This window comes from Schistocerca gregaria, chromosome 1 (assembly GCF_023897955.1).
Source record: "Schistocerca gregaria isolate iqSchGreg1 chromosome 1, iqSchGreg1.2, whole genome shotgun sequence".
In the NCBI taxonomy this organism is placed as follows: domain Eukaryota; kingdom Metazoa; phylum Arthropoda; class Insecta; order Orthoptera; family Acrididae; genus Schistocerca; species Schistocerca gregaria.
In genome coordinates, this window is record NC_064920.1 from 1,191,310,541 (window position 1) to 1,191,324,977 (window position 14,437).

Sequence of the window (14,437 nt, forward strand, 5' to 3'; positions counted from 1 at the left end):
CTATGACCTTATTCCTTTCCCCCATCTGCTCCTACTCCTCAGACATAACCACATACTCTACACCTCCCACCGCCTTGATCCCCCTCACCCTCTGGTTGCTCCTCTCCTCTCCTGTCCCCATCCCCTGCCACACCTTCACCGTTGTGTCCCCCCTACCCTCCATCTCTACACCCTTCATCTCCTTTCCCAAGGTGGCTTCCATCAACTCCCCCTTCCAGATGATGCCCTCTCTCTATCTATCTCTCCTATCAACTCTGATCGTCACCCCTTCCTTTCCTCCATCCATTCCCTCGGCTCCCTCTTCACCCCCCCACCCTCCTGTTTTATCCCCGCCAAACCTCTCCCTACCTCCCTTCTCCCCCCCACGAGTCCTCCTCTGCCTTCCCCACTGCCTGTCGCATCTGCCCAGCACCCCCACCCGTCTTATGGGTCCTCATCCACCATCGGCTCCATTTCCCACCTCCCCCTTTCGCTTTTCCTTTCCTCCCCCCTTTTTTATTTTCCCATCATCTGTGCAGTTTCCTCCCACCTGCTGTCGGCTGTGGTATGTCACATTTGCCAACTTTTTGGTGCAGTGTTCCAGTGAATGTTCAGTGTTATTCATCTTTCTAGTGTTGCGAACAGAAACCATGCTGTCACTGGGTGTGAATTTCATGTCTTTTGCGAACAGAAACCTGACAGTCGCCGTGTTTTTTAATTGTCTGTCTATTATTTTACCTGTCTGCTTCGTATGTATTTTATTCGCATGAGTATCCCTTTGTTCTATGTTTTAAGTTCCACGAATTTTTTTCGCCATGTTCCTATTTAAGTCTCCGATTTTATCGCCTGTTTTTATTACATATTCTCTTCATCATTTTAACAAAGTCTGTAGGCTGAAGAGCGGCACACTACGCTGCTGCCAGCCCGCCCCCTTCGGGGGGAATCGAAATTCAATAACAAAAAAAAAAAGTTTTCGCCAGCCTCCAATGGCTCACCTGAAGATGACTGGCAGATGCCCAGTTGACACACGACGACCGCCTGCAAGCCTGAAATTTGGACAGCTGTTCATAGTTTACTTCCGTGCACAAGTCACAGATTGGCTGCCGTTTTGTGGGCCTATCTCCACGGTGGTACATTTCCGGCCCGTGGGTATCTGGAAACTGCGACGACGTGATATCGCTAAAGCACATAACCGTTCCTTTCCCTGCCTGCAGGAAGCGACATGCAGCAGTCGATGCCGTCGTCCAGCCTGCACAGGCACAGCAACGGCGAGCACGGCCTCAAGAGGGCCGACGGCGGCCACAACTCAGAGTCCGACACGAGCGGCAGCCCCTCTGCGGCCAGCCGGTACCGGCTGCCCCTCAAGCAGGCCACGGCCAGGAGCCTAGGTACGCTGGCCGGCGAGTAGCGCGGCTCTTCACACTGCTACACAACGCAAAATCTGCTTCACAGCTTTCTGTCACACTGCGAAACTAGCTGCGTCCTGTTCTGCATGTCCGTTTTCCTAGCGCGTGAAAAAATGAAAAATGTATTGCATAAAGTTTACAAAGGGCACAGAGTTTGCTACAGAAACTGTCACCGCAGAACCTGCAGAGTCCAGTAGTTAAATATACAAAATTAATTTTACAGTTATTTCAAGGAACATATAAACTAATGACTTTCCAGTAAAAAAAAAAAAAGTTATGTCTTGCATAGCTTGCAGTACGAAGCATGCTCATGCGATAGGTGCGCTACCACAAATAACACAATGCAAATGGTGTGCCCATCCTGCAGTTTTTACTTTGCACGTGTATGTGTGTGTTACAGAAATTTATCACCTTGACTCAAGTACTGAGTCCAATGAGATGTCTCCCATACCTCAAAGGAGACGCACACCGCGGCATTATCCTGCCTGCAGTGGTGATAAAAGAGTGACGTCACACGACAGGTAGTCAAGGTTTGTTTCTACAGACTAATTATACTTTCATTTCCTCTGAATATTTTACTTACTATTGTCGATGATAAAATGGATGATTAACATCATCTGTGGGCGGAAAATAATAAACCACAGGCAGCTTTATCTTACAATATAAAATCCATGTATTGAGAATCTGTTCATCATATTTATCTGTTCCAGTGCAGAAGCATTTTCCATACTTAAATAAAGCTTCCAAATCTTTTCAAATTGTTCAAGTGGCTCTGAGCACCATGGGACTTAACATCTGAGATCGTCAGTCCCCTAGACTTAGAACTACTTGAACCTAACTAACCTAACGACATCACACGCATCCATGCCCGACGCAGGATTCGAACCTCCGACCGTAGCAGCAGCGCGGTTCCGGACTGAACCGCCTAGAACCGCTCGGCCACACCGGCTGGCCCAAATCTCTTCCTTCAGATAGTTCATTAATGGTGAACTCAGCCATTGCTGGAAACATAAAGCAATGTTTCATCAATTCTCCGAATTTCTATTTTAATACATATACCCTTCGTGATTGTGTATGTGAAGTAACAAGACAGGAAGCTTAGCCTGTGACCCCTGGAGGCAATGTCACGTGTAACTCCAAATTCGTAACGCAAACACAAGACATACCGTAATAATCCATATAAAACCACCAGGTGAAGATGAATATATAGTGACCGGTAACAGCAATCGTGTTGTTTTATTCAAAGGAAACAGTTTTATCAGTTTTGATTCGTGGTCGTGAGGCAATGCTTTTTAATGTGAAAATTATTCAAAAACCACGGATATCTTCGTGGAAAATGGAGATATGCTCGTTGACATTCACTGGAAGAGACAGGAAAGTAAAAAATTGAGTCCGAAAATAGACTGGAATAGGGATTCCTTTTGTGGGTGAGACCCCTAGTCAGGTGAATGGATGCTACTTGAACCGAGGAAGATCTTTGCTGAGTTTCAAAAGGTAATAAATGATCGCATCGGAATAGCAATATAGTGGAAGTTGGGAAGGTGATTCTAGGAACATTAGGCCTGTGTATAGCTAAAGATAGTAATGCATGGAAAAGTCTAGAGGAGGCTTTTATCCAGCAAAGTCACAGGGCTGCTGCTGCTGCTGTTGCTGCTGCTGCTGTTGCTGCTGCTGCTGCTTCTGATGATGATGATGATGATGATGATGATGACGACAGTGAGGATGATATATTACTCTGTAGAACTCACGCAAGGTAACTTGGCCAGACGTTCTCAACGTACGAACTAGAACAAGTCGAACTATAAAATAGCGAAGTGGCACAAAAATTAACTGGATTTTACCACTAACCAAAAGGCGGATCAGGTACGGCATACTTCGGCAGATATAAACTGTTATAAATGTGATTACTTGTGTTTTCCACTTTCCTTCAGAGCTATTTGACAATCTAGCAAAGGGTTTTTTTTCCTTCCGTGGCGCTACTGAGGCCAAACCCTACTGTCGGTTGCTGATTAGCTAGAAAGGTCAGACACACAACCAAAGTTCTAACAACTTATTTTTAAAGAACAGCAAAACTTTCTTCTTTTTTTTGATACATAATAACCGCTGAAAAATTTACCATAGGAACTAGACCATTTCCAAGTATTTATCGGATCAACAATACAACTTCTTGCTATCACAAATTTTCCAGAATTAATTTAAGAATGGCCAGGAACTCCTTGAAATTTACACTGTTTCATTAACAAACGAGATCTCTATAATCAACAGTTTACCAGAAATTATGTTTTTAAAAACAAAGGAAACAACGTAAGTCTTCCATAGACGAGCTATACAGTCAAGATATTTATGCTGGCCAATGACTTCAAATTACCTTTTAATTAAAACTGAAAAGCATCCAAACGAATCAAAACGCAGGGTACTACAATACAATACATAAAAGGATTATCCACATCAGCAACGAATTCATAGTATCACGTACTGAGATTACTCCGAATTCGCTTCGGTAACTATTTTGGTTATCCACCAAGAAGTCGCGTCAATGGCTATGCCCCTTATACGAATGAATAACATTGTTTCCTTACTTCAGTGCAGAGCGTTCCAGAACGCTCCCTGTAATATAAGTACTTTAGGGACAATTCAAATGATTGGTTTACATACACCCGCAACACAGTTTCACCGGTCAGTACTCTCAAAGAAGATACGATACCTCACTAACTGCTCGCCATTGTGAGAACAAAGCCGGAAGAAGTCATGAAACAATCAGATGTAACTGATAATTATTCCAGTCTAACTAGGCAGCATCTATATGGGAAGAATCCACAACTTACATTGTCCTACGCACACACTTCAAATGGGACCGATGCTTAACACGGAGAACGTACCATGAAAATATTGAGTCACATTAAATCCACTTCACCATAACATGTATCGGTAGGAAGTGAATCGTACAGCCGAATCCGTAGCACGACTCTGAACACACGCTCGATGGAGGCCCCCCAACGCTCCGCTTAAAGCCAACACGCTTAGCACTCGCGCCGTTTCATGTGTCTGCTGTCCGTCCCGATAGCTGAATGGACACCGGCACCGTAGCTCAGTGTGTTCGGTCAGAGGGTTTAGTTAGCTACCCTCCGTAATTAAAAAAAACTGAGTGAACGGATCAAAGAACAACCTTAATGAGTGTCATCGACGTCATCAACGAACAATATAGAACAAAATGAGATCAACCAAAAAAAAAAAAGGTCGGCGTGACGGACTGCCATCCTAAGGGGCCCAATTTCGATTCCCGGCTGGGTCGCAGATTTTCTCCGCCCAGGGACTGGGTTTTGTGTTTGTTGCCTTCATCATCATTTCATCCCCATACGGTACGCAGGTCGCCCAAAGCGGCGTCGAATGAAATAAGACCTCCACCAAGGCGGCCAGAGTACCTTACTGTCACGTCTAAGACATAGGCGATTCATATCAAGAACTGCCCAGCATCATTCGTACCGTTCGACTTCCCAGAAGTCACTCACTTCCTACTCACTCCACACACACACACACACGCACACACACACACACACACACACACACGCACACACACACACACACACACACACACACACACACACAACACACAAAACATACACGTTTGCACTGGTCACATGGCCCACTCCGCATCTCTGCTTCAGCGACACTTCTCAGTGATGGTGCCAAACTTAGGCACAGTTTAAAATCTGTATAATTGCCGTGAATTACTATTTAGTGCTATTATTTACTTTCTACCACATGAGTATATAGAGCGAGTGGATGAGAAGATAGAAAATTCAGCAACATTAAAGTTCCTATGATACATCACTTAAGAAGCAACCTCTGATCTCGGAATGTTTACCACGCGGTTGCCCTGGTCGCAGGTTCGAATCCTGCCTCGAGCATGGATGTGTGTGATGTCCTTAGGTTAGTTAGGTTTATGTAGTTCTACGTCTAGGAGGACTGATGACCTCAGATGTTAAGGCCCATAGTGCTTAGAGCCATTTGAACCATTTTCGGAATGTTTAGATCGGATGTTTGTTCAAATGTTCAAATGTGAGTGAAATCTCATGGGACATAAGTGCTAAGGTCATTAGTCCCTAATCTTACACACTACTTAACCTAAATTATCCTAAGGAGAAACACACACACCCATGCCCGAGGGAGGACTCGAACCTCCGCCGGGACCAGCCGCACAGGACTGTGGATGTTAGTCTTTCATATACACTCTAAGACAAAAAAGAAAACGCCCCACTACAAAGGAATTATTCGGATTAGACGGACATCGATACATGCGATGTACATGTACAGACAAACAAATGATTACAATTACAAAAAATTTGGATGATTTATTCAAGAAAAAGAGTCTGACAAGCTGAGTAGGTCAGTAACGTGTTGTTCCACCTCTGGCCATTACGCAAGCAGTTATTAAGCTTGGCATTGATTTATAGAGTTGTTGGATGTCCTCCTACGGTATATCGTGTCAAATTCTGTCCAATTGTCGAGTTACATTGTCAAAACTCCAAGCCGGTTGGAGGCCTCTGCCCATAATACTCCAACGGTCTCGACTGCGTAGATATCCGGCTACCTTGTTGACCAAGGTAGGGTTTGGCAAGCACAATGACAAGCAGTAGAAACTCTCGTCATGTGCCGAAGGGCGTTATCTTGCTGGAACGTAACCCCAGGATGGCTTACCATCAAGAAAACGAGGCACAAAATATGGTCGATGTACCGCCGTGCTGTAAGGGTACCACGGCTGACAACCAAAGCGGTCTGGCTCTCAAAAGAAATGCCACCCCAGACCATCACTCCTGATTATCGGGTCGTATGGTGGGCGACAGTCAGTTTGGTGTCCCTCTTCTGAATAGCAGCGTCTCCAGACAGGCGTTCGGCCTGGAATCTCGTTGACTGCAAAATAAATGTCTCCAGTAAAGAGCCCCGCTTCCAACGAAGCTCCGACGACCAGCGAGGAGGTGTCTGGAGATACCCTGGACGGTAGTGGGATAACAGCCTGACTGTTGCCCGCAATACAGCCCAACAAGAATCTGGGGTGCCATTTCTTTTGACAGCTAGTCCCGTTTCGTTGTCATCAACTGCAATCTTACAGCTCAGCGGTATGTCGACGACACTCTATACCCCGTTTTGTTGCCCTTCATGGCGAGCCATCCTCGACTTACAGTTCTGCAATGTAATGCCCGCCCGCACACTGCGGAACTTTCTACCGCTTCTCGTCATGCTTGCCGAATGCTTGGTTGCTTTGTGTCATCTCGGAGCTGCAGCTTCGTTAAGTTGAAGGCTTATGAGGTCTCGCTGCTTTTCCGTATTCTTCCTCTGGCTGATTTTCAGTTCATCGCGTCTTGGTTTATTTCTTCTGGTTTGACACTCTTCCTTTTCCTTCCTCTTGCTGCCTGAGCAGCGTTACTACTCTCGTAGCAAGTCCGGCGATCTCGTTGTCTTGCCAGTGAATCTGGTTTCCCACATTCCTGATGAGACGATTCGTGGAGCTTCTCGTGTCGGCATAGAAGAGTCTCGCCGACTGCTTTAAGCGGTCCTTCAGCATCGGAACGCCCGTTATCCGATGTAGTTCGGCCCTGCTGAAGTCACGCAGAAGATGGAGTGCCAGTCTCAGGCACCTGTTCTGGATCTCCTGGAGACTGCTCATATGGGCCTCGGCGACATTCCCCCACTACACGGCGGCGTATTCCAGCATGGGCCTGGTAACTCTTTCCGCAGTGTGGAGGCAGTGTGATCGTGAGATTGGGGACGGGGTAGAAAATGTGCATCCTGCCAAGTTCCTTACCCGTGCTTGCCAAATCCTGTCGTGGCCCGACAAGGCCGCCGGGTCTGTCCCCAGTTGAGAACGTTTGGAGCGGCATGGACAGGGCCCTCCTAGCAGATTTTGGCACGATTTTCCTCAGGGGGGCATTCAACAGCGCTTCCATTAAGGTCAGAGGTATAACAACGCGTTATTGACCTGCTGAATTGTTGAAGCTTTCTCTCTCTCTCTCTCTCTCTCTCTCTCTCTCTCTCTCTCCCTCCCTCCCTCATTTTTTTTCCTCCACATAAAAATATGATTTCTCGTTGGATGTATATGTGAATGTATTTAGTACTTATTTTAATATGTGCGATGTTTGATTACTCTTTTACTTGGTGATTTATTTGTACTATTAGTTAAGTACTGCTAGTGGAAATATTCAATTTTAAGTGTTGGTTAAGATTTACGCTCTTACTTATACAGGGTGTGCTTAAAGTCCGGGAACACTTTCAATTATTTATTGCACAAGAGCTAAACATTTAACAGATGTCACACATATTGTATTTCGAAGAGAAACTCTGAAAGTTTTTATTATTATTATTATTATTACAAACATTCGATATGCGAGCCATGAGTGACCCTGCATACGTCAATATCTAATTCTTGCCATACCAGTCACAGAATGGTGTCGTCGACTGTGGGAGTCGCTTCCTGTATTCTCTGCCGGAGCTCTGCTACATCACGTGGCAGAGGCGCTACATACACCAGATCCTTAATGTGTACCGACAGAAAAAAGTCACACATACGTTGAACAGCTGTAGCACACTTGTTTTTGTCGAACTGCTACAAATAGAAAGCTCGCTCCGTACTTGAACTCGCCATGTTTGCGACTAGCGCTGACTATCTGCAAATTACCAAACTAAGCTGTGGTGGTATACATGAAAAAACCTTTCAGGGTAGCTCTTCAAAATGACATCCGTACAATGTTTGGTTCTTGTGCAATAAATAATTGAAAGTGTTCCCGGTCTTTATGTACTCCCTGTATATTCGAATAGGTAATCTGAGTTATTAAAGTACTAGTAATCACAAATACAACGAAACTCCCTTTTTTTCAGCTCGGAAACAAGCTCCGCTGAAGGTGATGCCAGTTTCTCCAGTTATCATCTCCAGCCACCTTCTGGATTCTCAGACAGTCGAGAACTAAGCGAAGCTGAATGTGACCATGACACCATCCAATTTAACAAGTTAATCAGTAGGTATGTAAATGAAACATGGTACTAAGATACTGCTGGACCGAGACAGCTGTGCACTCGAGACAAAGACACTGTGCGTACTCTCAGCAGCGGACACTGGCCCAGCATTCCAAATGACAGCGCTGCACGTTTCAGGTAAACTCCCCGATGGTTCCTTTGACAGGAAATGGCTGATTTTCTTCCCCACCCTCCCACAATCTCTTGGTCTACTCCATCTTTAACGATCTCAACGTCGACGAGAAGGTAAAACCTAATATTGTATTCATAACTGTAATGTTTGGATTCCGTAGAAATGTTGGAACACGTGAAGCAATACTGACGCTAAGGCTTATCTTAGAAGAAAGATTAAGGAAAGGCAAACCTACGTTTCTAGCATTTGTAGACTTAGAGAAAGCTTTTGTCAATGTTGAATGGAATACTCTCTTTCAGATTCTAAAGGTGGCAGGCGGAAAATACAGGGAGCGAAAGGCTATTTACAATTTGTACAGAAACCAGATGGCAGTTATATGATTCTCGGGGCATGAAAGGGTAACCACTGGTTGGGAAGGGCTTGAGACAGGGTTGTAGCCTCTCCCCGATGTTATTCAATCTGTATATTGAGCAAGCAGTAAAGGAAACAAAACAAAAATTTGGAGTAGGTATTAAAATCTATGGAGAAGAAATAAAAACTTTGAGGTTCGCCGATGACATTGTAATTCTGTCGGAGACAGCAAAGAACTTGGAAGAGCAGTTGAACGGTATGAACAGTGTCTTGAAAGGCGGATATAAGATGAACATCAACAAAAGCAAAATGAGGATCATGGAATGTAATCGAATTAAGTCGGGTGATGCTGAGGTAATTAGATTAGGAAATGAGACACTTAAAGTAGTAAAGGAGTTTTGCTATTTGGGGAGCGAAATAACTGATGATGGTCGAAGTAGATAGGGTATAAAATGTAGACTGGCAATGGCAAGGAAAGCGTTTCTGAAGAAGAGAAATTTGTTAACATCGAGTATAGATTTAGGTGTCATGAAGTCGTTTCTGAAAGTATTTGTATGGAGTGTAGCCATGTATGGAAGTGAAACATGGACGATAAATAGTTTGGACAAGAAGAGACAAGAGAGGTGCTACAGAAGAATGCTGAATATTAGATGGGTAGATCACATAACTAATGAGGAAGTATTGAATAGGATTGGGGAGAAGAGAAGTTTGTGGCACAACTTGTCTAGAAGAAGGGATCGGTTGGTAGGACATGTTCTGAGGCATCAAGGAATCACAAATTTAGCATTGGAGGGAAGCGTAAGGGTAAAAATCGTAGAGGGAGGAAAAAAATGGTTCAAATGGCTCTGAGAACTATGGGACTTAACATCTGAGGTCATCAGTCCCCTAGAACGTAGAACTAATTAAACCAGAATAACCTAAGGACATCACACACATCCATGCCCGAAGCAGGATTCGAAACTGCGACCGTAGCAGTCGCGCGGTTCCGGACTGAAGCTCCCAGAACCCCGCGGCCACAACGACCGGCTGTAGAGGGAGACCACAATAAGCAGATTCAGAAGGATGTAGGTTGCAGTAGGTACTGGGAGATGAAGAAGCTTGCACAGGATAGAGTAGCATGGAGAGCTGCATCAAAGCAGTCCTTGGACTGAAGACCACAACAACGACAACAATTGTAATGTACACTGATGAGCCAAAACATTATGACCATCTGCTTAAAAGCGTGTTGGTCTATCTCTGGAACCCGGCAAAGCAGTGATTGTGCGTCCTTGGATTCGACAAGTACTAGATAGGTTTTCAGATAATTGTGGCACCAGATGCCTACGCACAGGCCACACACTTCCCGTAATTTACGGCCGGTTCGTTTTCAGGCGCGAAGCTAGCGCCCGATAGAGTCAGAGTTGAGTTTCATCGGATTCAGAAAAGCCGAATATGATGGCCAAGTCATCAGTGTGAGTTCACAATCACACTCCTCAAACCATTGCAGCACAATTCTGGCATCATGTTAGTGACAGTTGTCCAGCTGCAAGGTGCCACAGCTGTTGGGAAAGACGTCAAGCATAAAGGCTCACAAGTCGTGCCTTCCATTACTACCGCAGATCCCATGGGAGCCCAAGCCAGTGTCCCCCATAACATAACACAGCTGCCGGCGGCCTGCGTCCGTGGCGCGCTGGAAGTTTCGAGTAGCCTTTGGGGACGCGACCATCAACCTGGTTTAACAGTGAACTGGATACTTCCGACCAGGCGACACAATTCCACTGATCCGCGGTCCAATCTCGATGATTCCGTGCCCACTGTAATCATAACTGACGTTGTTGTTGGATCAACATGGGAACCCTTTGGGGTCCTCTGCTGCAGAACACCATCTTCGACACCGTGCGCTGGACGGCGTGCTCCAAAAACAATTTAGCCGGCGCCAGCACTATCATCAGGTCTGCCACAGGTCGTCGCTTATCTTGCTAAAGAGCAGACAAGCTTCAGATCCCTATGTTCTGTGATGAGATATGGACACCCAGCTTATTGTCCTGTGGTGCCTCTCCTGCTCCAAGTCGGCCCGTTTGATATCCCACCCCCCTTAACCGGCGGGTTTCCGCATTTGCTCCACATATCGTCGCTAGAATGATTCCCTATTCGCCTCTGCTCCGCCCATATACTTCTCTTACCGCGTCACGTACGTGTCCTCAACGCCACCAGGTAGCATACAACCTCCCGATGGGCAGTGATCATAATGTTTTGGCAGTGTACGTCTATGTATGTACGTCTATGCGAAACTGAAAAAACCAATTTCATAATGCTATAAGCGTTTTCCCCTTACTTTTAGAAAACATCATCAGTGATCTGAAATATATACGAATTTATGTGTATAGCTTTTGCGTTATATACTACACTGTACTTTCAGATTAGTAACAGGTTTGTATCTTTCTGACTTTGTATAAAGTAACAATGATCTAAATATATACCTACAAGGTATTTAGATGCTACTCTGCATGTGTACTTACTTTACAAAGCCATTTTTTCGAACAACATCTACTGAAATCTAACTTGGACTATCTGCAGCCAAATACGCATTATGCAAAATACTGTGGCGCGTACGGTAGAAGGAGCTTACCATCTTGCCGTGTATTAAGGCTTCTTCTCGTTCCGTTCACGTATGGACCTGGGGAAGAATTATCGCGGAAATGCTCCTGCTAGTTCCCTTATGTTTTCTTCGCTTTCCAGTTGCTTGTGCAGCACGGAAAGAGTGAATGACAAAAATTCTTTTGTGTACCCTTTAAATAGACTAACGTTGTCTTCTCGATCCCTACGGGTGCTACACATAAGTAGCTGTAGTATTTCCTAGATACCTCACTTAGTACTCATTCTTGAAAGTTTGTAAGTAGTGTTTCGTGAAATAAATGACTTCGATCTTCAAGCGTCTGCTATTTCAGAGTGTTCGACATTTCAGTGACGCTCTTGCATGAGTGAAACAAACCTGTCACTATTCGTGCTGCTCTTCTTTCTATATATTCAGTGTCGCTTAATTAGTTTGTCTTATTTGCTATTGGTCACGCATGAACAATGCTCTAAGATGCGACTCACATGTGTTTTATAACCACGTTCGTTTGTAGACTGACTCTTCCTATTGTCCAACCAACGAAGTGAGGTGTGGTACAATCGAGCCTATATGATCAGTCCATTTCTTATCGCCACATATTGTCACATTCGGGGATTTGCATAAGTTTTCTGATTCCACCTGGACTCACTGATATTGCAGCCGTAGGATACTACGTTTTTGATTTTGAAATCTTATCAAGATTTGGTTAAATGTTTATGCAGCTTTTCTCAGGCAGTATTTCGTTATAAATAACTGTATCATCTGTGAAAATCGTGAGTTCAGTATGAATATTATCTACCAGATCATTAGTAAAGAACATGGACAGCAAGGGTCTAAACACACTACCCCATTGCCTTGATCCATGACATTCACGATGTCGCGTAAGAAAGTCGCGAGTTCGATTTTCGCATTACCGATATTTTCGGAAGCCTTACTGCTTGGCGTGGACGAGGTTACATCCAAAAATAAATACGTGACTCGCTATATGTTTTTCATGGTTTCGTCGTTCATCAGGTACTTTGGCGAATAAGAAGTGTGTGTTTTTTTTTATATGTGGTGACCCTTGAAAGAGACACTTCCATTGCTTAAGATACAAACCACCCCTTTCATCTTAGGGAACGTTGTATTGTTAGTTCATATTTCATTTTCAAATTTGGGGCTTGAATCTTTGCTAATCTCTATTGCCTCGTCTTGTGTTCTTGGGAAATGATGCCATCAAACACAGCAGTGGAAGTCACTTTGAAATCTACAGGAGTGATAAAAAAAAAGCACTTAATGCTCAAAAATAAATATAATGTTTCAGTGTATTTCTTTAAACACATATGTTTCTGTCATATAGCTTTTGTTTCTTTATCTCCAACTTCACCTGTTTCGAACTATGTGTTTCTTTAAACAGGTATATTTCTTCAACACTACTTTTGTTTCTTTAGTCTAACTTTAACTGTTTCGTGTCTTTTGCTCTGGCAGCTTATAGTTTTAGGACAGTCACTACATTAGTGTTTTAGCAGTTCAGAATTATCGGATCTTTCTCTTTATTTCAGGTTTCGTCAACAAAAACTGGAAGAAAGAAGACAATATACAATTCATGTATGACTTTACTAATTGTTTGGTGACACACGCAGATGGCGTCATATGGATACAGCGCAATTTCATCAAGACACACTTTTCTTTCCGTGTGTGCTCTTCTTCGTGACTGTGTTTGACATTTATTCTTGGTTACAATGTGAAAAGATTGGTAGCTCACGAGATTTTCGCCCTCTGTCAAAGACGTTTCAGAACTATGTGGACACGTTTCTTATTGCTTAAACATATTCCAGGAAATTTATGAATACATTTTTATTGTTCAAACTTTTGAACTGTTTTCTGTGTAAAGTGTTTGAATTTTAGAGCGGAGTTAAAAATACTTATATACTATTTCCGTATCCAAATGCGCTAGCCACGTTATTTTTGATACAATACTGTAAAACAGTTTACGTGCAAGGACAGTAACAACGGATTCTAAAATTATTAGGTGTCAGTTTTATTAACCATTACGTACCTACAACAAGACTGACCAAATGTACAGAAAAAAGGAATTGTTATGTGTTCAGTGTCGTGGAAATTTTAATAAACAAATTACTTTAATAACTCTTAAGTGTAATCAATCCACTAAAATATGACTTTTTTCGTTGTTTTCCTTCCACCTGTTGTCTAGTTAAGGGATAAATTAGATAAGACACATTATGAAATAGTTTTCCTTTTCATTCTGACACAAATATCAACATGCGGAAAACCTAATTTTGCTCAATAAGAATATTTTAAAAAATAAAATAAAAAAGCATTGATGGAGGTCCACCTTTTAAAAACACAACTAGCTTAGCAGCCATTGCTTCGCTCTTCTAGACTGTATGACCCACAGAGACTTTTTTATTTTTATTTAATCGAATTTTTATGTTGTTCACAAATTGCATTGGCTTCTAAGCTTTTCACGCCTTTTAAGCATGGTCTTTTCTGAATGTGCTTCTGATAAAAAAAAAAAAGCGATTCTGGTAGCTAGAGTACCAAGTTTTTGTTAAACATGCCTTTTGCGTTCTTGTAGAGGTATTTCCATATCAACTTTCATCTCCGAAGAAACATTTCCGTATATCGAGCCGAGACGTGAAATACCAATTTTCATAAATTAAGCTTTAAAATTTTGTAATGTAACGAAACATTTTCTTAAAAATTATCATCCCCTATTGCACTCCCTTATGGGTTGAATTTCCAAAAACAGTGAAATACATATTTCTTATTTCTAACCAAGAAGTGAAATGCCAATTGTCATAGACGTAGCCTTAAAAATCCTTTAGTAGTTATTTATTTTAAAAAAATTCATCCATTATTTCACCCTCTTAGTGGTTGAATATTCAAAATGTTGAAACACGTATTTTATTTATTTGAGAAAGCAAATACCAATTTTCGTAGCCCTAGCTTCAGAGTTCCCTTAAT

At 43.1% G+C, this 14,437-nt stretch overlaps 1 protein-coding gene across 1 annotated transcript in view; it reads left to right on the plus strand.

Annotated features, from left to right (window-relative positions):
* The window catches only part of LOC126284517 (Down syndrome cell adhesion molecule-like protein Dscam2), a 698,452-nt gene extending 684,924 nt beyond the window's left edge, over positions 1–13,528 (plus strand). Inside the window, exons 35-38 of the mRNA XM_049983513.1 lie at positions 1,194–1,367; positions 1,786–1,906; positions 8,259–8,399; positions 13,012–13,528. Of these exons, the coding sequence (XP_049839470.1) occupies positions 1,194–1,367; positions 1,786–1,906; positions 8,259–8,399; positions 13,012–13,063 (488 nt within the window). The 3' untranslated portion in view covers positions 13,064–13,528. The remainder of the gene's footprint in view (positions 1–1,193; positions 1,368–1,785; positions 1,907–8,258; positions 8,400–13,011) is intronic.
* Positions 13,529–14,437: the final 909 nt, after the last annotated feature.